Below are 26,325 nucleotides of genomic sequence, written 5' to 3'. Positions count from 1 at the left end.
TGGTATCTCATTGTATTTTTGATTTGCATTTCCCTAATGATTAGTGATGTTGAGCATCTTTTCATGTGCTTATTGGCCATTTGTATATCTTCTTTGGAGAAATGTCTATTCAAGTCCTTTGCCCATTTTTGAATTGAGTTGCTTGTTTTTTTGGTTGTTGAATTTTAGGAATTGTCTATATATTCTGGATATTAATCCCATGTCATACATATGATTTGTAAATATTTCCTCCCATTCTGTGGGTTGCCTTTTTACTCTGTTGATGGTGTCCTTTGATGCACAAAATTGTTTAAATTTTCATGAAGTCCAATTTGCATATTTTTTTTTTGCTACCTGTGCCTGTGGTATCCTAGCCAAGAAATTATTGCCAAATCCAGTGTTGTGAAGCTCTTGTCCTGTGTTTTCTTCTAAGAGTTATATTGTTTTAGGTCTTACATATTTAGGTCCTTGGTCCATTTTGAGTTAATTTTTGTGTAGGTTGTTAGGTAAGGGTCCAACTTCATTTTTTTGCATGTGGATATCCAGTTTTCCCAGCACCATTTGTTGAAAAGACTGTTCTTTCCTTATTGAATGGTCTTGGCACCCTTGTCAAATATCATTTGACCATGTATATGAGGGTTTATTTCTGGGCTTTCTTTTCTTAGCCATTGGTCTATATGTCTGTCTTCATTGGCTATTTTGATTACTGTAGTAGCTTTGTAGTAAGTTTTGAAATCAGGAAGAGTGAGTCCTCTAGTTTTTTTAGTTTTTTTCAAGATTGTTTTGGCTATTTGGGGTCCCTTGAGATTCCATATGATTTTAGAATTTTCTGTAAAAACAAAATGTCATAGGGATTGCATTGAATCTGTAGATTTTTGGGATAGTAATGAGATTTTAACTATAGTAAGACTTCCAATTCATAAACATGGAATGTGTTTCCATTTACTTATGTCTTTAGTTTCTTTCAGTGGTGTTTTGTAGTTTTCATTGTACAAGTCTTTTACCTCATTGGTTAAGTTAATTCCTAAGTACTTTATTCTTTTTTTTTTTTTTTTTGACTGCACCATGTGGCATGTGGCATCCTAGCTCCCTGACCAGGGATTGAACCCCCATCCCCTGCAGTGGAAGCACAGAGTCTTAAACACTGTACCTCCAGGGAAGTCCTATTCTTTTTGATGCTGTTGGAAATGGAAACATTTTATAATTTCCTTTTCAGATTGCTCATTGTTTGTGTATAGCAATGCAACTGATTTTTGTGTGTTGACTTTGTATCCTGCTACTTTGCTCAATTCATTTACCCTTAAGTTTTATGGTGGAATCTTTAGGGTTTTCTATATAAGATCATACCTGCAAACAGAGATCATTTTATTCCTTTCCAACTTGGATGCGTTTTATTTCTTTTTCTTGCCTAAGCACGCTGGCTAGAACTTACAGAACTGTGTTGAATAGAAGTGGTGAAAGCAGGCATCTTTGCCTTGTTCCTGATCTTAGAGGAATGCTCTCAGTCTTGCACCACTGAGTATGATGTTTGTTGTGGGTTTTTCACATAAGGCTTTTATTATGTGGAGGTAGTTTCCTTCTATTCCTAGTTTGTTGAGTGTTTTTTTTTTTATCATGCGGTGGTGTTTAATTTTGTCACATACTTTTTCTGCATCAATTAAGATGATCATGTGGGGTTATTTTTTTCTTCATTCTGTTGAAGAAAACTGTGACATATACATTGAATTTTGTATGTTGAACCATTCTTGCATTCCAGGAATAAATCCCATTTGGTTATGGTATATAATCCTTTTAATACGCTGCTGAATTCAGATTGCGAGTCTTGTGTTGAGGATTTTTGCATCAGCGTTCATAAGGGATATTGGTCTGTAGTTTTCTTGTAGTGTCTTTATCTGTCTTTGGTATCAAGATTATGCTGGTTTCACAGAATAAGTAGGGAAGTGTTCTCTCCTCTCCAGTTTTTTGGAAAAGTTTGAGAAAGATTGGTATTAGTTTTTTAAATGTTTGGTAGAATTCATCAGTAAACCCATCAGGTCCATGGCTTTTCTTTGTTAGGAATTGGTTTTGGTTTTGTTTTGCTTTTTTGGTTGGGAGATTTTTGACTACTGATTAAATCTCCTTACTAGGAGATTTGGTCTATTCAGATATCTATTTCTTTGTGATTTAGTCTTGGTAGGTTTTGTGTTTCAAGGGATCTGTCCATTTCATCTAGATCATCCAGCTTTTTGGCATACAGTTGTTCATAGTACTCTCTTATAATCCTTTTGATTTCTGTAGAATAGGTAGTAATGTCCCCACTTTCATTTCTGATTTAGTAATTTGAGTCTTCTTTAAAAATGTGTTGTTTAATTTCCACAATTTTGTCAGTTTTCCAGTTTTCCTTTTGTTACTGACTTCTAACATCATCTCATTGTAGTCAGAGAAGATACTTCATATGATATCTGTATTTTAAAATCTATGAGACTTAATTGGAGTTAACATATGTTCTATCCTGGAAAATATGCCATGTGAACTCGAGAAGGATGTGTTTTTTATTGTTGTTGGGTAGAGTGTTCTGTGTATGTCTGTTAGATCTAGTTGGTTTATTGTGTGAAGTCCTCTCTTTCCTTACTTGTCTCCTGTCAGGTTATTCTGTCCATTATTGTAAGCAGAGTACCGGCATACCTTTGAGATATTGCAGGTTCAGTTCCAGACAACCGCACTAAAGTGAATATCACAATAAAGTGAGTAACATGGACTTTTTGGTTTCCCAGTGCATATAAAAGTTATGTTTACACTATACTGTAGTCTGTTAAGGGTGCAATAGTATTATGTCTAAAAATATATATATACATACCTTAATTTAAAAACACTTTATTGCTAAAAAATGGTAGTTCTAAGTTCAGTCTTTTAAGGAAACTCCATACAGTTCTCCATAGTGGCTGTATCAATTTACATTCCCATCAGCAGTGCAAGAGGGTTCCCTTTTCTCCACACCCTCTCCAGCATTTATTGTTTGTAGATTTTTTGATGATGGCCATTCTGATTGGGAGGTGATACCTCATTGTAGTTTTGATTTGCATTTCTCTGATAATTAGTGATGTTGAGCATCTTTTCATATGCCTCTTGGCCATCTGTATGTGTTCTTTGAAGAAATGTCTGTTTAGGTCTTCTGCCCACTTTTTTTTTTTCTGCCCATTTTTTGATTGGGTTTGTTGTTTTGATATTGAGCTGCATGAGCTTAATATTTTGGAGATTAATCCTTTGTCAGTTGCTTCATTTGCAAATATTTTCTCCCATTTTGAGGGTTGCCTTTTCGTCTTGTTTATGGTTTCCTTTGCTGTGCAGAAGCTTTTAAGTTTCATTAGGTCCCATTTGTTTATTTTTCTTTTTATTTCCATTTCTCTAGGAGGTGAGTCAAAAAAGATCTTGCTGTGATTTATGCCAAAGAGTGTTTTTCTATGTTATCCTCTAAGAGTTTTATAATATCCAGTATTACATTTAGGCCTTTAATCCATTTTGAGTTTATTTTTGTGTATGGTGTTAGGTAGTGTTCTAATTTCATTGTTTTACATGTAGCTGTCCAGTTTTCCCAGTACCACTTATTGAAGAAACTGTCTTTTCTCCACTGTATATTCTGCCTCCTTTGTCATAGATTAGGTGACCATAGGTACGTGGGTTTATCTCCAGGCTTTCTATCCTGTACCATTGATCTATATTTCTGTTTTTGTGCCAGTATCATAGTGTCTTGATTACTATAGTTTTGTAGTATAGTCTGAAGTCAGGGAGCCTGATTTCTCCAGCTTCGTTATTTTCCCTCAAGACCACTTTGGCTATTCGGGGTCTTTTGTGTCTCCATACAAATTTTAAGATTTTTTGTTCTAGTTCCATAAAAAATGCCATTGGTAATTTGATAGGGATTGCATTGAATTTGTAGATTGCTTTGGGTAGTATAGTCATTTTCACAATATTGATTCTTCCAATCCAAGAACATGGTATATCTCTCCATCTGTTTGTATCATCTTTAATTTCTTTCATCAGTGTCTTATAGTTTTCTGCATACAGGTCTTTTGTCTCCCTAGATAGCGTTATTCCTAGGTATTTTATTCTTTTTGTTGCAGTGGTAAATGGGAGTGTTTCCTTAATTTCTCTTTCAGATTTTTTCATCATTAGCATATAGGAATGCAAGAGATTTCCATGCGTTAATTTTGTATCCTGCAACTTTACCAAATTCATTGATTAGCTCTAGTAGTTTTCTGGTGGCATCTGTAGGATTCTCCATGTATAGTATCATGTCATCTGCAAACAGTGACAGTTTTACTTCTTTTCCAATTTGTATTTCTTTTTCTTCTGTGATTGCCATGGCTAGGACTTCCAAAACTATGTTGTATAATAGTGGTGAGAGTGGACATCCTTGTGTTGTTCCTGATCTTAGAGGAAATGCTTTCAGTTTTTCACCATTGAGAATGATGTTTGCTGTGGGTTTGTCATATATGGCCTTTATTATGTTGAGGTAGGTTCCCTCTATGCCAACTTTCTGGAGAGTTTTTATCATAAATGGGTGTTGAATTTTGTCAAAAGCTTTTTCTGCATCTACTGAGTTGATCATATGGTTTTTATTCTTCAAGCTGTTAGTATAGTTTATCACATTGATTGATTTATGTATATTAAAGACTCCTTGCATCCCTGGGATAAATCCCACTTGATCATGGTGTATGATCCTTTTAATGTGTTGTTGGATTCTGTTTGCTAGTATTTTGTTGAGGATTTTTGCATTTGTATTCATCAGTGTTACTGGTCTGTAATTTTCTTTTTTTGTAGTATCTTTGTCTGGTTTTGGTAACAGGGTGATGGTGGCCTCATAGATGAGTTTGGGAGTGTTCCTTCATCCGCAATTTTTTGGAAGAGTTTGAGAAGGATGGGTGTTAGCTCTTCTCTAAATGTTTGATAGAATTCATCTGTGAAGCCATCTGGTCCTGGACTTTTGTTTGTTGGAACAGTTTTAATCACAGTTTCAATTTCATTACTTGTGATTGGTCTGTTCATAGTTTCTATTTCTTCCTGGTTCAGTCTTGGAAGGTTATACCTTTCTAAGAATTTGTCCATTTCTTCCAGGTTGTCCATTTTATTGGCATATAGTTGCTTGTAGTAAGTAGTCTCTTATGATCCATACTTCTGCAGTGTCAGTTGTAATTTCTCCTTTTTTCATTTCTAATTTTACTGATTTGAATCCTCTCTCTTTTTTTAAAATATTTTTTTATTTGGTTGCACTGGGTCTTAGTTGCAGCTGGTGGGCTCCTTAGTTGTAGCATGTGGGCTCCTTAGTTGCTGCTTGAGGGCTCCTTAGTTATGGCTCACCAGCTCCATGGTTGCAGCACATGGGCTCCTTTGTTGCAGCTCATGGGCTCCTTAGTTGCAGCTCACCAGCTCCTTAGTTGTCGCATGCAAACTCTTGGTTGCAGCATGCATGTGGGATCTAGTTCCCTGACCAGGGATCGAAGCCGGGCCCCCTGCATTGGGAACGTGGAGTCTTAACCACTGCACCACCAGGGAAGTCCCTCCCTTTTTTTCTTGATGAGTCTGGCTTAAGGTTTATCAATTTTGTTTATCTTCTCAAAGAACCAACTTTTAGTTTTATTGATCTTTGCTATTGTTTTGTTTCTATTGCATTTATTTCTGCTCTGATCTTTATGATTTCTTTCCTTCTACTAACTCTAGGGGTTTTTTTGTTCTTCTTTCTGCAGTTGCTTTAGGTGTAAGGTTAGATTGTTTATTTGAGATTTTTCTTGTTTCTTGAGGTGAGATTGAATTGCTATAAACTTCCCTTTTAGAACTGCTTTTGCTGCATCCAGTAGGTTTTGGGTTGTTGTGTTTTCATTGTCATTTGTTTCTATGTATTTTTTTATTTCCTCTTTGATTTCTTCAGTGATCTCTTGGTTATTTAGTAGTGTATTGTTTAGCCTCCATGTGTTTGTGTGTTTGTGTTTTTTATAGTTTTTTTCCCTGTAATTGATTTCTTTTTTTAAAATATTTATTTATGTATTTGGCTGCATCGGGTCTTAGGTGCAGCGTGCAGGCTCTTTATTGCAGTGTGTGGGCTCTCTAGTTGTGGTGTGCAGGCTCTCTAGTTGTGGCGCATGGGCTCCAGAGCACGCAGGCCCAGTAGTTGTGGTGCACGGGCTCTCTAGTTGTGTTGCACCAGCTCCAGAGCACACAGGCTTTCTAGTTGTTGTGTGCAGGATCCAGAGCGTATGGGCTCAGTAGTTGTGACATGTGGGGTCTCTAGTTGTGGCACAGGGGCTCTAGAGCACGTGGGCTCAGTAGTTGTGGTGCACTGGCTTAGTTGCCCTGTGGCATATGGGATCTTAGTTCCCTGACCAGGGATTGAACTTGCGTCCGCTGCATTGGAAGGCAGATTATTAACCGCTGGACCATCAGGGAAGTCCTGCCTATAATTGATTTCTAATCTCGTAGTGTTGTGGTTGAAAAAGATGCTTGATACGATTTCAACTTTCTTAAATTTACTGAGGCTTGATTTGTGACCCAAGATGTGCTCTATCCTGGAATATGTTCCGTGTGCTGTTGAGAAGAAAGTGTATTCTTCCACTTTCTAGTGGAATGTCCTATAAATATCAATTAAGTCTATCTGGTCTACTGTGTCATTTAAAGCTGTGTATCCTTATTTATTTTCTATCTGGATGATCTCTCCATTGGTGTATGTGGAATGTTAAAGTCCCCCACTATTATTGTGTTACTGTGGATTTCCCCTTTTATGGTTGTTAGCATTTGCTTTATGTATTGAGGTGCTCCTATGTTGGGTGCATAACTATTTATAATTGTTATATCTTCTTCTTGGATTGATCCCTTGATCATTATGTAGTGATCTTCCTTGTCTCTTGTAACAGTCTTTATTTTAAAGTCTATTTTATCTGATATGAGCATTGCTACTCCAGCTTTTTTTTGATTTCCATTTGCATTGAATATCTTTTTCCATCCCCTCACATTCAGTCTGTATGTGTCTCTAGGTCTGAAGTGATCTCTTGTAGACAGCATATATATGGGTCTTGTGTTTGTATCCATTCAGCCAGTTTGTGTCTTTTGGTTGGAGCATTTGATCCATTTACATTCAAGGTAATTATCAATGTGTATGTTCCTGTTTTCTTAATTGTTTTGGGTTTGTTTTTGTGGGTCTTTTTTTCTCTTGTGTTTCCCACCTGGAGAAGTTCCTTTAGCATTTGTTGTAAAGGTGGTTTGGTGGAGCTGAATTCTCTTAGCTTTTGCTTGTCTGTAAAGCTTTTGATTTCTCTGCTGAATCTGAATGAGATCCTTGCTGGGTAGAGTAATCTTGGTTGTAGGTTTTTCCCTTTCATCACTTTAAGTATCCTGCCACTCCCTTCTGGCCTGCAGAGTTTCTGCTGAAAAATTAGCTGTTAACCTTATGGGGATTCCGTTGTAGGTTATTTGTTGCTTTTCCCTTGTTGCTTTTAGTATGTTTTCTTTGAATTTAATTTTTGTTAGTTTGATTAATGTGTGTCTCGGCATGTTTCTCCTTGGATTTATCCTGTATGGGACTCTCTGTGCTTCCTGGACTTGCTTGACTATTTCCTTTCCCATGTTAGGGGATTTTTCGACTATAATCTCTTCAAATATTTTCTCAGACCCTTTCTCTTTCTCTTCTTCTTCTGGGACCCCTATAATTCAAATGTTGGTGCATCTAATGTTGTCCCAGAGGTCTCTGAGACTGTCCTTATTTCTTTTCATTCTTTTTTCTTTATTCTGCTCCTTGGCTGTTATTTTTACCATTCTATCGTCCAGCTCACTTATTTGTTCTTCTCCTTCAGTCGTTCTGTTATTGATTCCTTCTAGTGTAGTTTTCATTTCAGTTATTGTGTTGCTCATCACTGTTTGTTTGTTCTTTAGTTCTTCTAGGCCCTTGTTAAACATTTCTTGTATTGTTTCGATCTGTGCCTCCATTCTATTTACAAGATTTTGGATCATCTTTACTGTCAGTACTCTGAATTCTTTTTCAGGTAGGTTGCCGATTTCCTTTTCATTTATTTGGTCTTATAGGTTTTTACCTTGCTTCTTCATCTGTACCATATTTTTTTGTCATCTCATTTTTTTTGACGGGTGGGGCTGTGTTCCTGTCTTACTGGTTGTTTGGCCTGAGGTGTCCAGCACTGGAGTTTTTAGGCAGTTGGGTGGAGCTGGGTCTTGGTGCTGAGATGAGGACCAATGGGAGAGCTCACACTGATTAATATTCCCTGTGGTCTGAGGTTCTCTGTTAGTCCAGTGGTTTGGACTCAGCACTCCCACCACAGGAGCTCAGGCCTGACCCCTGGCCTGGGAACCAAGACCCTGGTCACACAGGGATTCCTCCCGTCCCCTTAGGTGTCCAAGGTCCCTCACCAGCGCCTGACTGGTGCCCTAGATATGAGGAGACATGAACTCTGCGTCCTCCTACTCCACCGTCTTGACTCCACACCCTGCATTTAAGTTTCTTTCATGTCTTTTTCATAGCTTGATAGCTCATTTCTTTTTAGTGCTGAATAATACTACATTGTCTGGATATACCAGTCTATTTATCCATTCAGCTACTGCAGGACATCTTGGTTGCTTCCAAGTTTTGGCAATTATGAATAAAGCTGCTCTAGACATCCGTGTGCAGGTTTTTCTGTGGACGTAAGTTTTCAACTCATTTGGGTAAATATCAATACCAAGGAGTACTCAATCATATGGTGAGAGTATGTTAGTTTTGGAAGAGACCACCAAACTGTCTGCCAAAATGGCTGTACTGTTTTGCATTCCCACCAGCAGTGAATGAGAGTTCCTGTGTCTCCATATCCTTGCTAACCTTTGGTGTTGTCAGACTTCCAGATTTTGGCCATTCTAATAGGTGTGTTGTGATATGTCATTGTTTTCATTTGCATTTCCCTGATGACATATGGTATGGATCTTCTTCTCATATGCTTATTTGCCATCTGTATATGTTCTTTGGTCAGGTATCTATTAAGCTCTTCGGCCTATTTTTTTAATAGTGCTGTTCGTCATCTTATTGTTTAGTTTTAAGAGTTCTTTGTATGTTTTGGATAACAGTCCTTTATCAGATGTACATTTTGCAAATATTTTCTCCCAGTCTGTGGCTTGTCATCTGATTCTCTTGACATTGTCTTTTGTAGGGCAGTTTTTATTTTTAATGAAGTCCAGCTTATCAGTTATTTCCTTCATGAATTCTTCCTTTGGTATTTTATCTAAAAAAGGCATCACCGTACCCAAGGTCACCTAAGTTTCCTCCCATGTTATCTCCTAGGAGTTTTATAGTTTTGCATTTTACATTTAGGTCCTTCCAGGTCTCTTCTTATTCTTGCTTGTCTGCCCCTGCTGCAGTCCCCAACCAAGGGGCAGTGCAGCTGCTCCATTGTTACCTGAGCTCTTTACTTCCATATATTTTTTACTTTAACCAGTTCCATCGTCTGTCTGACATAGACCCTCTTCTTAGAGCAATAGAGGTAGGGAAACAAGTAAATAAAGACTAAGAACTAATGCTCTGAGGGCTTCCCTGGTGGCACAGTGGTTAGGAATCCACCTGCCAATGCAGGGGACCGGGTTCGAGCCCTGGTCCAGGAAGATCCCACATGCCGTGCGCCACAACTACTGAGCTTGCACTCTAGAGCCCGTGCTCCACAATAAGAGAAGCCACCACAATGAGAAGCTCGTGCACCACAATGAAGAGTAGCCCCCGCTCGCCGCAACTAGAGAAAGCCTGCATGTAGCAACGAAGACTCAAAGCAGCCAAAAATAAATTAATTAAGTAATTTTTTTTAAAAAAGAACTAATGCTCTGATTCAAGCTTAATATGGCTGCTTCTTGGGGTCATCTTCCTATTAATATTTTTAGCATTTGATTGAAATGACAAAAGTTCAGGCTTACTAATTGAGATCCTTCTCTAATGATAGTATAAACTACAAGCAAACTAATAGAACCAGCTCAGCAATGTTAAGCAAGTCTTTTTGTTTTTTTTGTTTTTTTGCATTATGCGGGCCTCTCACTGCTGTGGCCTCTCCCGTTGCGGAGCACAGGCTCCGGATGCGCAGGCTCAGCGGCCATGGCTCATGGGCCCAGCCGCTCTACAGCATGTGGGATCTTCCTGGACCGGGGCACGAACCCGTGTCCCCTGCATTGGCAGGCGGACTCTCAACCACTGCGCCACCAGGGAAGCCCAAGCAAGTCTTTTTAAGAGGTCTTCATATGTGAATTTCAAATCTTCTGGACTCAGGGCGGGACTAGACCCCTCTCTAAAGAAGCTGCTAAGTGAAACATGTCTGGTTAATTTCACAGCCACTCACAGGACTGTTACTTTGGCAGTCACTAACTTGGCAGTATTTGCATTGCTTCACTCCATTCAGTCTTTAGGTCTCTTTCCCATTTTTGACTTTCACACACACAGCTCTCTACAACAGGATTTCCCACAAAGAGAAAAACTACAAAGCTGCCAGAGAGGGCTTTTTTTTGCTACTCCTCTGAGCTGCAATCCAAATTACTGCTGTTTGAAAAGGACCTGAATGAGCATCCTCCTTTGTGATAGGAGATGCCTTTGATGGTACCTTGGCTTTCTTAGACATTCCCAAGTTCAGAGGTTTTGATTTGCTGTTCCTGAGAAACCACTTTCCTGACCCTTTTTTTTTCATAGCTTGAAACGGCTGCCACAAGGGTCCACGCTATCATTCCTGCCCCATGGCTGAAGGAGCATGTGTATTTTCTTTTGAAGCTTATGCTGCAGCAGTGTAGGACCCAGTATGAGCTGGGGAAGCTTTTACAGCTGTTTGTTGGAAGAGAGCATCTCTTCTCTGATGGTAAGACAATACTTACAGGTAAGTTGCTGTTAGGACGTTAGCTTACTTAATCCTGAAAATATTTTAGAAGGGCATTCAGGAAATTAAAATGCATAGGATATAAGACATTACAGTCCAGAACGGGGTGTGAAGAAGAGGTTACAGGAAACTTCAGTCATGGTTAAAGCATTTAAAACAGCACAACAGGATATAAAACAAGTAATACAACTATCTACTAATTCTAAGCAAATAGCCAAATTTCCCCTGGCTAACCTCTATAATACCCTGTCACTATTATTGTTTTCTTTGACAAGTAACCTTAACATGTCATCGTTGCTCAAGGTCACAGACTTGTTTCAGGAATGCCTAATTCATTTTGAAGGTTTTAAGAGACAAATTGTGTCGATTTTTTTGCAGATTCCTCCAGACATTGGCAGTCTCTAAGCTTGTTGCTGATTGAATGAAACCAATATTGCCTTACCCTCTTTTCTACTTGTTTGATGATTTCAAGTTTTTGTTGAGTGATAATGTTGTTCTTTTACGCTGGATTCTGGTATTTTTCACTACCAGGGTTATTTTATCACATTTAAACTCACAGATGTTCAACTGGAAAGCTCACATTTGCACAGAACAGGCGCAGAATGCCTGGGCTTCATGCCCGTGTTGTGGGCTGTGGGGCTGATGACTAGAAGGGAAGGGGGGTGTTTCCAAAATGCAGTGTATATAAGCTACTGTCAGTTACTACATAGGCCAAACAGTAGGTCCTTTTAATATAAGATACTTTCATTGCTCTTTAGTAACTTTAATTAAGAAATAAATTTTCTGTTTTCTTGCCGGAGTTAACCCTATCCTTAAAAAATTACAAGGATTGTCTACATTGTTAACCATTACTATAATGCTTTTATTCACGTAATTAAATTATTTCTGTTTTTATAGAATATTTGTATATCATGTATGTGCTTAGAGAAAAGAAAGGTTTTTTAAAAGACTTATGTTTTATATTATACCTGCAAAGAAACCCAGCATGCTCGTACTGGTGGTTATTGTGCAAGGTGTCTCACTGTCCCTGGAACTACCTAAATCAGACCACAGCTCAGCAGGTGGCATTGGGAGCAGGCTCCTATAGAATGTTTTTCATGCCCCTCCTTCATGGTAGGGCACACGTAGGCTCTATGCATACTATATTTGGGAGTGGGAGCAAACCCAGCCACATAAATTATTGGCAGAGAATTCCTAATGTTACTAAGGGTAAGAATTTGTTTGATTTCACTTATATGTATAATCTAAAGAGCGAATGAACAAACAGAAACAAACTCATAGATACCAGGAACAAACTGGTGGTTGCCAGAGAGGAGGAGGGTGAGGGGATGGGCAAAATAAGTGAAGGGGATTGAGAGGTACAAACTCCCAGTTATAAAATAAGTAAGTCACAAGGATGTAATGTACAGCATAGGGAATATAGTCAATAAAATTGTAATAACTTTGTATGGTGACAGTAACTAGATGTATCATGGTGATCATTTTGTAATGTTCAAAAATATCAAATCACTATGCTGTACACCTGAAACTGATATAATATTGTAAGTCACTTATATTATACTTTGATTAAAAAAAGAGTCTCTCTTTTTTTAAAAGAGACTTTCCTGGGGACATCAGGAAGTGCTTAGCTGGGTCTCCCTGGGTTAAGTTAGATAGATATCTGGAGGAGCAGGTGGTGCTCCATTCTGAAGACAGTGTACCACAGGAGAGCTTTGGCTGTTGACCACCTGCAGTTTCAGCTGTCCTAGAAGTTCTGTGTCTTGATCCACATGCTGCCTGCAGTGAATGAATGAGTGAACAATTATAAAAACAAATTTGTTCAAGGTAGGAGGAAAATCTGGAAAAAGATGGAACTAACCTGAATGAATGGCCAAATCTTCCCAAGGTTAACTGAGTCGCTACTACATAGCAGGCCACCAACTTCTGCCTGGTATATAAAGCCAGATTGATAGATGGAGTCCATGTGCTAATCTTAATAGTTCTTACTATATAGGAGCTGCCTTTGGCTTCCTCTGTCAGCCAACCAGAGTAGAAAAATAGGTTTTTATTTTCCCTTTAACTACATTATTATGTTAAATATAAATATTCTCCCCTCATATTTAGTTACTCTTGAAATGCCATAGCAGTATTTTACTGATTAAATGCTTATATCTGCTTCTCTTTGGCACAGGTCCAGATGTGAAGAAGCTGTGTGTCCTTAGCCAAATTTTGAAGGATACATCCATAGCCATTAATCGTGTAATTATTACCAGCTACAGCCTTGAGAATTTTCAGCATGAATGTAGATCAATTTTAGAAAAACTGGAGACAGATGGATACTTTGCTTTGGCCAGAAGGGTAGCAGAACTAGCTGAGCTACCTGTGGACAACTTGATTATTGAAGAGGTATGATTAGTCTTTTAAGTTATTTAAAATCTTAGCTTTGTGAACCAGTATTAAACAGAGAACTAAATGATGTATGTGATTTACCAGTGATGATACTTTTCACTTTTTTTTTTTTTTTTTTGTGTGTGGTACGCGGGCCTCTCACTGCCGTGGCCTCTCCCGTTGCGGAGCACAGGCTCCGGACGCGCAGGCTCAGCGGCCATGGCTCACGGGCCCAGCCGCTCCGTGGCATGTGGGATCTTCCCGGACCGGGGCACGAACCCATGTCCCCTGCATCGGCAGGCGGACTCTCAACCACTGCGCCACCAGGGAAGCCCTACTTTTTCACTTTTGACACAGACATTACTTTCAGAAATGGATGAGCCTAGAATGCCCATTTTTGAGGAGTGTTTGCTTTAATATAAGGTTAGCTTACAGGACATGCTACAACTATTTTACTTTGAATAGAATTAAATATAAGGTGGCTTCCTCTTGAACCTCATTCAATTAGATAAATTTAGATTTGTTTTTCATACCTTAACTTTCCAGATAAAATATCCAGGATCATCTGTAGCCAAGTCCCATGTTCTCTAACTTGATTTGGGTTTTAACAAGTATGGTATACCGAGGGAGCATTAGCATTTATATTTCTTTATCCAGGAAAGGCTAAAAATTGCTGTGTTCAATTTCACAGATAACACAGGAAATGCAGACCTTAAAACACATTGACCAGTGGTCCCTGAAACAAGCAAGAATTGACTTCTGGAAAAAATGTCATGAGAATTTTAAGAAAAATTCCATTTCAAGCAAAGCAGCTTCTTCCTTTTTCTCAGCCCAGGCTCTTACGGCATGTGAGTGCCCAGCTGAGGAGGGACCAAGCAGCACTGAGGAGCGCCATCTGCTCCTCACTCTGGCAGGACACTGGCTTGCCCAGGAGGACCTGGTGCCTTTGAAGGAGCTGGAGGAGCTAGAGAAGCAGATCTGGCTCTGCCGCATCACCCAGCACACCCTCAGGGGAAGCCAGGAGGAAATAGCCCCCGGATGTTCTCAACAGATTTCAACTAGTGGTGAACTTTCCTTTGAAAGCTTAGCCAGTGAGTTTTCATTCTCTAAGTTGGCTGCTCTGAACACATCAAAATACTTAGAATTGAATGGCCTTCCATCCAAAGACACTTGTGAGAACAAACTGAACTGGAAGGAGCAGGAGTCCCTAAACTTTTTGATCGGGCGCCTATTGGATGATGGCTGTGTGCATGAAGCAAGTAGAGTATGCCGATATTTTCATTTCTATAACCAAGATGTTGCCTTGGTGTTGCACTGCAGAGCACTAGCTTCAGGGGAAGCTAGTGTGGATGACCTGCACCCGGACATCCATGCTCTCTTACAAAGTCCTGAGCTGTTTGAGGAAGAAGAAGAACCTGGCGTTCCTCTAAGGAAAGTCCAAAGCAGTAAGTGAAGGAGATCAAACTGCCCTGAGTCCTGTGAGGTGCTGTTGGCATTCTCTCCAGGAAGAAAGGGTCCCTTTTGGCACACCAGTTACACTAAGTTAAGGGTAATTCATAAACTAGTTAAGTAGTCAATGAAGTAGGAACACCTATGTCTTTTTTTTTTAACCTAGAGCTCCAGTTTATCACACTTATTTATCTATTTATTTATTTATTTGGCTGCATTGGTCTTAGTTGTGGCACGCAGGATCTTCGTTGCAGCATGCGAGATCTTTAATTGTGGCATGTGGGATCTTTAGTTGCAGTATGCGGGATCCTTTAGATGTGGCATGCAGAATCGTTAGTTGTGGCATGCGAACTCTTAGTTGCAGCATGTGGGATCTAGTTCCCTGACCAGGGATCGAACCCGGGCCCTCTGCATTGGGAGTGCAGAGTCATAGCCACTGGACCACCAGGGAAGTCCCACCTAGGTCTTTTAACTAGCTAAGTAGCAAAGTTAGAGGGAATCTGTCTGACTTGTGGCTAGTTCACTGAAATTTATCCTATGTAAATAATCATGTTTCCAATTGTACATGATCACATATAGAAATATAATTGATTTTTTATGTTAACCTTTAATCCTGTGATCTTGCTAAACTCACTTATCCTAGGAGTTTTCTTATAGATTCCTTGGGATTTTCTATGGAGATAATCATATCTGTGAATAGAGGCAGTTCTTTTTCCTCCTTTCCAATCTATTTGCCTTATTTATTTTTCTTGCTTTACTGCTCTAGCAAGGACTCCCGGCATGATGTTGGATAGGGGTGGTGAGAGTGGACATCCTTGCCTTGTTACTGACCTTAGGGAGGAAGCATTCAGTCTTTCATCATTAAGTGTGATATTAGCTGTAGGTTTTTTGAAGACACCCTTTGTCATGTTAGGGAAGTTCCCTATTTGCTGAGAGTTTTTATCATGGATCAATGTTGAATTTTTTCTGCATCCATTGATATGATCGTGTTTGGTTTTTTTTTCTTGTTTAGACTAGTAATACAGTAGATTACATTAATTGATCTTTTAAAATATTGAACCAGCTTTTTTGTATTCCCAGGAAAAACCTCACTTGGTTATGGTGCATTATTCTTTTTGATATATTACTGGAATCAACTTGCTATTTTGTTGAGAATTCTTACATTTATGTTTATGAAGAATACTGAGCTGTACTTTTTTTTTTAATACCATCTTTGGTTTTTGCATCAGGGTAATGCTAGTTTAATGCGTTTCTGGAAAACATTACATGGAATTGGTGTTATTTCTTCTTTAAATGTTCAGTAGAATTTACCAGTAAAACCATCTAAACCTGGAGATTTTTGTTTTGGAAGATTTTTTTTTTATTTTTATTTATTTACTTTTGGCTGTGTTGGGTCTTCGTTGCTGCACGCGGGCTTTCTCTAGTTGGGGTGAATGGGATCTACTCTTCATTGCATGTGCAGGCTTCTCATTGTGGTGGCTTCTCTTGTTACAGAGCACAGGCTCTGGGCTCACAGGCTTCAGTAGTTGTGGCACGCGGGCTCTAGAGCGCAGGCTCAGTAGTTGTGGCACACCGGCTTAGTTGCTCCGCGGCATGTGGGATCTTCCCAGACCAGGGCTTGAATCTATGTCCCCTGCATTGGCAGGCGGATTCTTAACCACTGCGTCACCAGGGAAGCCCTGGAAGATTTTTAACTACAAATTTATTTCATAGTTATATGACTAATCAGGTTATCTTTTTCATCTCAGGTGAGTTTTGGTAGTTTGTGGTTTTTGAGGAAACCTTTTCTTACCTTTGGGTTATTTGCACATTTTTTAGTCATCCATTTTAATTTGTGATTTTGACTGTATAGCTTTGCATCAATTTTTTAATTGGTTGCTTTATGGGTTACATTATACATTTGTAACTTTTCACAGTCTACTTAAAATTATATTTTAAGGGTAGAAACCTTACCATCATGTAGGTTACTTTACTTCTCTCCCTTTATGTGTTAGTTGCCTTATTATATTACACCTACATACACTGAAAATCTCATCAAACAATGCTAGATTTTTTGTTTTCAACCGAAAAATATATTTTAACAAACTCAAGAAGAGAGTAGTTTATTATATTTACTCAGATATTTACAATTTTTGTTGCTCTTCCTTCATTCCTGATGTTCCAAGTTTCCTTCTAGTTCCTTTTTCCTTCTGTGTGAAGGACTTCCTTTAGTAATTCTTTCAGAGTTGTCTGCTGGAAACAGATTCTCTTAGTTTTACTTCATCTGAGAATGTCTCTATTGCACCTTCATTCCTGAAGGATGATTTTTGCTGGATATAGAACATTTATTATTTTCTTTCCACACTTAAAAATGTTCTGCCGGGCTTCCCTAGTGGCGCAGTGGTTGAGAGTCCGCCTGCCAATGCAGGGGACACGGGTTCGTGCCCCGGTCCGGGAAGATCCCACATGCCGCGGAGCGGCTGGGCCCGTGAGCCATGGCTTCTGGGCCTGCACGTCCGGAGCCTGTGCTTCGCAGCGGGAGAGGCCACAACAGTGAGAGGCCCGCCTACCGCCAAAAAAACAAACAAAAAAAACGTTCTGCCACTTCCTTTCGACTTCTGTGGTATTTGATGAATAACCTGCAGTCATTCGAATCACTGTTCCCCTGTAGATAATGCATTTTTCTCTTGTTGCTTTCAAGATTTTTTTCCTGTCTTTTGTCTTCAGCAGTTTGGTTATAGCATGACTGGACATGTATTTTGGGGGGCTTATGCTATTTGGGGTTCACTGAGTTTCTTAAATATGTAGCTTTATCAAGTTTAGGTAGTTTTCAGACATCATTTTTTTCAAATATTTTTCCAGCACCATACTCTTACTCCTCTCCTTACGGGACTCCAATGACTCCAATGAAACAAAAACAAAAGTTATTGTTTCACAAGTCCCTGAAGCTTTGTTCAGATCGGATAATTTCTATTTTTCTATCTTCAGTTTCACTGACTCTTTCCTCTGGCACTTCCATTCTGCTATTAAGATTTTTTTTTAATTTCTGTGATTTTAAAATTTCAGTTCTACAACTTCCATTTTATTCTTCTTTATACCATTTATTTCTTTGCTAAGACTTTCTGTTTTTCTGTTTATTTTAAGAGCGTTCATAGTTGCTTGTTGGAACATTTGTAATAGCTGCTTTAAAGTCTTTTTCAGATAATCAACATTTATGTCATTTTAGTGCTGGGTTTCATCGTTTGTCTTTTCTTTGTCTTATATGAGTTGAGATCTTCTTGTATTTTTGCATGCTGAATAACTTCATGTTGTATCTTGGACATTTCGAATAGTGTGTTATGGGATGCTGCATCTTGTTTAAATCCTATGAAGAATGTTGATATGTTTTTAGCAGGCAATTGACCTGGTTATGTTCAGACTACACGTTCCAATGTACTTTCTGTGGGCTGTGGTTGTAACATCAGTTCAGTTTTCAAATTCTTTGTGGTGCTGTTCAGATCCATCCTGTATGTGCCATCCTGTGGTCAGTCTGCAACCTGCGTAGTGGTCTGTCTGTTGACTTAGTTCTCAAAGTCTTTGATATGTTGGTCGGGATCAGATCCATACATGCAAAGCCTAGGAATGAGCCCTAATGTTTATAAACAACTTGATTGTGTTGCTTTCCTGAATCTCTCTTCCAAGTACTTTCTGGTTGCCCAAGGCTTTCCTTTTCAGTCTTCTGGCCAAAGCTGGAGGTTTAGTTACCCCATCCTGTCATGTACTTTCCTGACTGCCCGCATCTAGGGCCAGCTGACAGGAGGATAATACAAAAAGGAACAGGGATTCACTCTGCCCCCTTAGGACCAGAGCACCTCTGATTGGAAAAGAAGGTCCCTCTCTGAGTTTTGGCTCTTGCCAACTGCTGCTGCAGCCCCTCGCACCACAGCTGAGTGGTTGCTTAGGAGCTAGGACCAGAGAGAATGGGCTGTGGGAGTTCCCTTTCTGCTCTTGAGCCTGTTCTGGAGGACGTCTCCTGGAGCCCACTCTCTTTGTGAGCTGTAGTGCTTGGTTCTGGGTTTCGGGCAGCATTGCATTCAATCTGGAGATTCCTAGAGGGGAGAAAATGGTGATGCAGGTTATCTTCGATCCATCTGCTACTATTTGCTCTTCAGAGTCCTCATATAGCACTGCATGCACTGTGTCCAGGTTTTATATTGAGGTCAGTGGGAGAGACCTAGAACTGAAAACTCTAATGAAGGATTTTAAGCAGGGGAATAACATGGTCTGAGTTGCTTTTTATAGTTTTGTGTTTAAAGCATATTTTTAAAAGAGTAATATCTTAAAAGCAAAAGTATTACATGCTTAATATAATAAATCACACAATACAGAAGTGCATAAAGTAAAAAGTGAAAGTTATTTATCCGTTCAATACCACGCCCACCAAATTCCCCAGAATAACATCTTTTACTTGTTTAGCGTACATTATTTTCTACATGTGGGCTCGCACATGTGTGCGTGTGTGTGCGTGTGTGCACACACACACACATTTATTTTCTACAAAAATACAGTTATATTGTTCTGCAACATTTTTCCCTGTCAGTACAGATAGATTGACCTCATTCTTTTAATAACTGCAGGGTATTCTACTATATGAATGTACTATGATTTTTTTAAATTGGAGTATGGTTGCTTTACAATATTGTGTTAGCTGATTCACTTTTCTGTACAGTATAGACTATATGTATACATATATCCCCTCTTTTTTGGATTTCCTTCCCAGGTCATGTACTATGATTTTTTTAACAATGATTTACTGATACACATTTAAAATTTTTCAATTTTGTTTTTGCTATTAGAAACAGTGTTATATAAATATTCTTTTCTACTTTTTTCCACTAACGGAAACCCTTTCTCAAATTAAGAAAGTTTTATTTTAGGCTAAGAGCTTTTTTTAAAAAAGCAGGAATGGATTCTAATTTTACTGTGCCTTTAAGGTATCTGTCAGATGATCCTTGATTTTTGTGATTTGCATTTTAGAATGTGAAGAATGCTGAGTGTGTGGAAGATGGAGTTGGGGAAGAAGGGAGGCTGACGGCAGGAGACAGTAACACCTCTTAGATGCAGGGTGATAAAGGCTGGAACTAAGGTGGTGACTGGAGAGATGTTTTGGAGATACAGTCAGGTAGACCTGGTGATTATTTGACATAAGGGGAAATTGGGAGGCAGTGTATGTGGAGGACAGTCTGGCAGGCATCTTTGGTGATGATCTCTAGAGTGTTCATTAGGTGGCTTTGAGTCTTTGAAGTATCCTGGGCTGGGGATTTCCTAGAAGGCGGCAATGAAAGAAGTTTAAGTGGGGTGTGAGCCCTGTTAGAAGTGGTCCCAGACCCAGGGGGAGTCAACAGGGTGCAGTGAAGGAAGCTGTGAGCAGAGAGGTAGAGTCATAGGGGGCTGAGGAGAGACCTTAAAAGCCCCTTAAAGCCCCCCTCAGACCTGTATTTGCTTCCAGCTTCAAGTTTGGACAGTCAGTCATTTGTGATACTGCCCCCCAGTGATGAAGTGGTGACTACTCTGGAAACTCTGACAAGCAAATGCCTCCATGGGAAGAATTATTGCCGGCAGGTCCTCTGTCTCTATGCACTTGCCAAGGTACGTGCCAAAGGGCTGGGTCTCCACAGGAGCTCCCTCTGAGAGGGAGGGAAGGGAGAAGGTGAAGGTGGATTTTGGACATTGCCCTCGGTCAGCCCTTCAGATTATAATCATGACCTGGGAGTAGAGCTCTTGTCAGGATGTTGGCCCTTATAAATCCATCCCTGGGGAATAGTGGTGAGCTTTCCATACGGGAAAGAGCCCAAAATAAGTTTTAAAATAAAATTAAATGGAATGTAATGACTGTAAAACAGGAAACAGAGCAGCCAGGAATTGTTCTGGCTTTGTGCTGATTGAGGGAGAAAAAGAGTAGATTCTAAGTGCAGTGGAAGAGCACGAGAGAAAGCAAGCCGAGCACTAAAAGCCCTTCCTTGGACAACAAGGCTCAGAGACTTCTTTGGAAATTGAGGGTTTCCTTGCTGCCACGGGAACAATAAAGAAGGGGCTCTGCCTTTTATTCAACTTCCTTAGGTTTCATAACATTTGAAAAGCTCAGTGTTCAGTGAGAGATCAGTCACCTGATGTTTTCTGAAGACAAGCCTTTCTCTTGCTTGGATTCACCTCATTGGCAAAGCAATTTAGAAAGGGCTAGAAAACAGTGTTTGCTTCTTCTAAGGTTTCTGCTCAGGATGAGGGATCTTTAAGCTCAGAAAACCATGGCGTCTGTCCACATCAGATTTCAGGGAAGGCTGTCTTCTGCTGGCTTTCTCCTGGTTCCTAACGATGGCTGGGATTGGCTCTGCCTTCCTCTCAGGAGTTGGGCTGTTCCTACACAGATGTCGCTGCCCAGGATGGTGAGGCCATTCTCCGGGTAATCTTGGCCTCTCAGCAGCCTGACCGATGCAAGCGAGCTCAAGCCTTCGTCAGCACCCAGGGCCTCGAGCCAGACACAGTGGCTGAACTTGTGGCTGAAGAGGTGACCCGGGAGCTGCTGACCCCATCAGAGGGAACAGGTGCCCTACCTTTCAGGCCTCCCCAGCCTTTCAGATCACATTCTCAAGTTCCCAGCATTAAGGATTTGATGTTATGCTCATATATATCTTGTATGCTGTCCTTTCAAGTTGCCAGGTTGCACTTGTAAGAGGAGAACACATTGCATTTATTTTGTTATTATTGCTTTTTGTTTATTGTTTTATGATTATATTTAGAGTAACTGTGCCTTTCTCTGAGCTAATGAGCTCCTGCTGTCCTGTAAGATGGCATCTCACCTGAGATATTTGACCCCAGCAAGAGGAGAGCTGCCCGGGAGCGCCTTCACTATTACCTCCTGGTGCCCAGGCCTGGGCAGAGTGGGCCTCCTGCTCTGGGGCTCTTGTCTTCCTTTCATCTCTCTCAAGGTAAAACTAGCACCTTTCTCCACATCTTTCTGTATAGGACATAAGCAGACGTTCACCCCAACAGAGGAAAGCCAGACGTTTCTTCAGCTGACTGCTCTGTGTCAAGACCGCACCTTGGTAGGCATGAAGTTGTTGGATAAGATTTCCTCCGTTCCCCATGGGGACTTGTCTTGCAGTAAGTTCTTGGCCACTTTCTTACATGTTTTGGGCCCAAGCAGGTCTCTAAGAAGTCTTCTGAGGTTAAGTCTTTTCAAAACTCAGTTTGGATCCTTGTTCCTTCTCTGGATCCCTACTCCTCCAGGATTGTTTGTAAGTTCTTAGTAGAAAGCCATAAATTCATTGAAGAAAAGTTAGAAAATATATATGGCAAAGCAGCCCCAAATTTAACATCACACAAAAAGGTAACCTTTTAACATTTGGCATATTTAGCTTATTTTCTTCTTACATTACCCTGAAAAATGGCTATTATTGTCCCCATTTTAGAAGGAAACTGAAGCTTTAGAAAAGTTGATTAATTTATAACTATTAAGCAGCAGAGCTGGCATATGAACCGTCTGTGTGATTTCAAAGCCTGCTCGCTCTTCAGTGTTGTATGCATTCAGTAGCATGTGTCCCTCTCATCTTTTTCTATGCAAGTCCATAGGTTTTTATTTTTCAAAAATAGCATTATACTGTGTATACTGTTTATAATTACCAATATGCTGTCATTAATATCTTTCCATGACACTATTCTATATAATTTTTTATAATTTTTAGTCGTTACATATTATTTCTCTTATATGTAATTAAAAAATGTATATACCCTATTGTAGGACCTATAGATTGCTTCCAATTTTCTGCTGTTTTAAACACTGTGATAGACATGCTTATAGGCAAATCTGTGTGCACATCCATGGTTATTTCCCTAAGACAAATTCCTGATTCAGGAGTATGCCCATTTTTAAGGCTTTATATATATATTGCCAAATTTACTTCAGGAAAAAAAATTCACTTTCATTCCCTCTTAAGCAGTGTGTGAAAGTATCATTTCCTGGAGCCCATTATACTCTGCAAATTTGACTGACGCGTAAAAGGCATTTTACTGATGTTTTGTGAACACGTGAGATTTTAAGAGGTTGAATACGTTTATTTTATTTTATTTTTTTTTGTGTGGTACACGGGCCTCTCACTGCTCTGGCCTCTCCCTTTGCGGAGCACAGGCTTCGGATGCACAGGCTCAGCGGCCATGGCTCACGGGCCCAGCCGCTCCGCGGCATGTGGGATCTTCCCAGACCGGGGCACGAACCCGTGTCCTCGGCATCAGCAGGCGGACTCTCAACCACTGCGCCACCAGGGAAGCCCTGAATAGGTTTATTTTTAAAACAGCCTTTTGGGAATTCCCTGGCGGTCCAGTGGTTAGGACTCGGCAATTTCACTGCTGTGTGCCTGGGTTCGATCCCTGGTCAGGGAACTAAGATCCCACAAGCCGTGCAGCACGGCCAAAACATAAATAAATAAAATAGCCTTCTGTATCTCTTCTCAGTCCAGTTCAGCAACATCTACTGAGTACTGACTGTGCGCCAGGCACTCTAAAAACAGGGGTATGGTGAACAAGTTAAGCAGCAGTCCTGGAGCTCACAGACTAGGGGTGTCATTCACAGTAAGCATACTGATGGGGCCAAAGGTTTTTTTTCCTTTCCTTTTTTTCCTTTCCTTTTTTTCCTCCCAAAGGTTTTGGGAGGAAATGTGCAAACCAAGACCAGAAGCATTAGTAGCCAGTAGGTTTGGGGAGGGCCCCACAGGTGCAAAGGCCCAGAGGGCACAGCATATATTAAGGCTGAGAACCCCTCTTCTGTCTTCCAGCATTGCAAATATTTTTCCCAGTTTGCCTTTTAATTGTGCTCATAGTGATTGTGTATAGTAGTTTTAAATTTGTGTGCGTCACATCTCAATCTAGAAAGCCTGTAGAAGCGCAGAGCATCAAATAGCACTTGATTAGGCCCTAAGACTCTCCACTCAGCTACAGAGAATGCCCTCGGACTTGTATTGGCAGGTACTCCATCAGTTTGTCTGCAGAAAGTTTCTCCATCTTTAGAAAGCTAGCGTTCTTTGTTCTCATTTTTTGAGCCTTTGGGAAATGCTGTCACTATATGCAGACTGTCTGAGGAGAGAGTTAATCCCTGTGCTGTCACTGAGAGAACTGACTTCATCAGGGGGCCGTCCCAGAGCTAGAACTGGTGAGGTCAGGGATCTCAGAGGACTGGTGAGAGAGCCTTCTCCAGACAGGCCCAGCTGTACCAGGCCCCTTGACCCTCCTGCCAGGTACAGAGCTAGACAGGGGTTAGCCAGGGTTGAAAGTCCTGTCTTACCAGTGCCCAACCCACCCAGCCACAGAGCTGCTGATCCTGGCTCATCACTGCTTCACACTGACATGCCACATGGAGGGCATCATCCGAGTCCTGCAGGCCGCCCGGCTGCTCACAGACAACCACTTGGCCCCCAATGAGGAGTACGGACTGGTGGTAAGTCACCCCCTCACCTTCACCCTCCATCCTGAGGAAACCTTTGATAGAACAGATAGGCTGGAGACTATCAGCTCAGAGCTGATGTGGTCTTAGGGAATTTACCTATCTGGATACCACTACCTACTTGGTAGCTGGCTGGGCAGTTCAACCCTCTGCTCCAGGTTATGATTTCTGTCCAAATCAGAGATTGCTCCAAAGGAACAGAAATCAAAGAGGATCCCTGCCATGCTCCAGGACTGTCATACCCCCTTACCAAGCAGTTCGCTTTTCTAGAGGGCTAAGACGGCAGTTATTTCCCCCACAAAACAAAGTTCAGACCTGCCTCTTATATCTGAATTGAAAATTGAAATGAGCTGACAACTCAAGCTTCCTGTACCTCCCCCCAAATCCTCTAGGCTTGAAACTGACCCAAGTGTGTGAGCAAGCCATTGGGTGCTGTAATGAGGAGTGGTGGGAAGAGGAAGAGTGCCTGCCCAGGAGGGTGGCACTTCGGCACTTGATAGTCACGTTTAGAGACAACAGAGGAGGGGACGGCCAGCCAGTGGTTTCCCAATGACTAGCATTTCTGAATCCTCCAGAGAAGGCCCCTGTTGGGTACATGGGATGGGAAGGAGGGGAGACAGGCAAGGAGGAAAGGAGTTAAGTATGGCAGCCTGGCCACTAACCCTTCTTCCTGCCAGAGGTCGGTATTTGAAAGCAACCAAACTGTTGGGGTAGTGGTCTGGCTCAGAGAACTCCAAGCAATGCTGATGCAAGCTTCCCTCTCCCTTTGTAGGTGCGTCTCCTCACTGGCATTGGAAGGTACAATGAGATGACATACATATTTGATTTGCTGCATAAAAAACACTACTTTGAAGTGCTGATGAGGAAGAAATTGGACCCGGTAGGTGTACCATATTTTTGAGCTGCAGTATGACATGTACTACTGACACTTGGGAGTCTCAGGTTTTCTCAGGATTAATTCCAATCAGGATGGACTCCCGGGATATAGAGGGAGGGAATTAAGGGCCTCCCTAAGACATATACTGTAACCAGTAGCTTAAGGTTACAGAGCTCAGACCAGTTTAGAGTGGAGAGTTTTCAGGGGACCATGAAAAAGTGTGTTGTCGAGAGCTATTCAGAAGTGAATGCCAAGGTCTGGGTCTAGAAAGCTGTGGAGCTATTTATGATGATGACCAGGAAGGAGGCTGGGAAGCAAAAGCCTGACTTGCCAGGCCTTTGGTCTCCGGGCGCTTGTCTGTCCTCAGCATACTATGTGACACCAGGCACGCACTCACAGAGCCTCTGTTTTCAAGTTATTCATTGACTGATTCATTGTTTTCACCCATTTCACCTCTAAAGATTTAAAAACCTATGGGACTTCCCTGGCGGTCCAGTGGTTAAGACTCTGCGCTTCGGGGAACTAAGATTAAGATCCCACATGCTGCGTGGCAAGGCCAATAAACAAATAAATAAATAAAAACCCAGGTGCACTTTTGACATCTGGGAACTTGGGCCCAGCCAAGCAGGATTAAGAGACAAAACAGAAAAACTCTCCTCAATGCTGGGCTAGTTTCAGGAAAGGAGCAAGTCCTGGACATAGGGACACCTTCAGGATTTTAAAAGCTGTTTTTGAGGCATTTTTCTTCCTGCATTTAAATATTCTTTTAATAACTTTGTTTCTGATTACAAAAGTAATGAATATTCAACGTTAAGACGCTTAACGGGTGCTCACTTCGGCAGCACATATACTAAAAATTGCAACGATACAAAGAAAACTAGCATGGCCCCTGTGCAAGGATGACACGCAAATTCGTGAAACGTTCCATATTTTTTTTTTTTTTTTTGCAGTACACGGGCCTCTCGCTGTTGTGGCCTCTCCCGTTGCGGAGCACAGGCTCCGGACGCGCAGGCTTAGTAGCCATGGCTCACGGGCCCAGCCGCTCCGCGGCATGTGGGATCTTCCCAGACTGGGGCACGAACCCGTGTCCCCTGCATCGGCAGGCTGACTCTCAACCACTGCGCCACCAGGGAAGCCCGCGTTCCATATTTTTTTAAAAAAAGCCACCTGGAAAACAGAACACGAAAAAAAGCCCTGTGTGTCTAGCTACTGTCTGCAGACAGCCACTGCTAACAATTTGGTATAGGCCCTTTCTTTGCACATATACTCACAAACATATACATACATGTTCACATATTTTTATCAAACTTCTGTCATGCTGTGCAGATAGGAAATAGCCTGCTTTTCTCAGT

General features: G+C 40.9%; 1 protein-coding gene and 1 non-coding gene across 5 annotated transcripts in view; both read left to right on the top strand.

Annotated features, from left to right (window-relative positions):
- Positions 1 to 26,325, top strand: part of SPG11 (SPG11 vesicle trafficking associated, spatacsin) — a 77,008-nt gene that overhangs the window by 47,273 nt on the left and 3,410 nt on the right. For 3 of the 4 annotated variants that reach the window (XM_067745559.1, XM_067745562.1, XM_067745550.1), the window contains exons 28-35: positions 10,649 to 10,829; positions 13,000 to 13,214; positions 13,888 to 14,641; positions 20,113 to 20,252; positions 21,007 to 21,205; positions 21,627 to 21,764; positions 23,957 to 24,090; positions 24,869 to 24,976. In XM_067745559.1, coding sequence (XP_067601660.1) covers positions 10,649 to 10,829; positions 13,000 to 13,214; positions 13,888 to 14,641; positions 20,113 to 20,252; positions 21,007 to 21,205; positions 21,627 to 21,764; positions 23,957 to 24,090; positions 24,869 to 24,976 — 1,869 coding nt within the window. The remainder of the gene's footprint in view (positions 1 to 10,648; positions 10,830 to 12,999; positions 13,215 to 13,887; positions 14,642 to 20,112; positions 20,253 to 21,006; positions 21,206 to 21,626; positions 21,765 to 23,956; positions 24,091 to 24,868; positions 24,977 to 26,325) is intronic. The other variant, XM_067745551.1, reaches the window with a different exon arrangement.
- LOC137207195 (U6 spliceosomal RNA) lies at positions 25,800 to 25,907 on the top strand. The gene has a single exon (XR_010934980.1). It is a non-coding gene; the product is annotated as a U6 spliceosomal RNA (small nuclear RNA).

Source organism: Pseudorca crassidens, chromosome 1, assembly GCF_039906515.1.
Source record: "Pseudorca crassidens isolate mPseCra1 chromosome 1, mPseCra1.hap1, whole genome shotgun sequence".
Classification (NCBI taxonomy): Eukaryota; Metazoa; Chordata; class Mammalia; order Artiodactyla; family Delphinidae; genus Pseudorca; species Pseudorca crassidens.
Note: the sequence above shows the minus strand (reverse complement) of the source record. Positions and strands in the feature narration are given on the sequence as shown.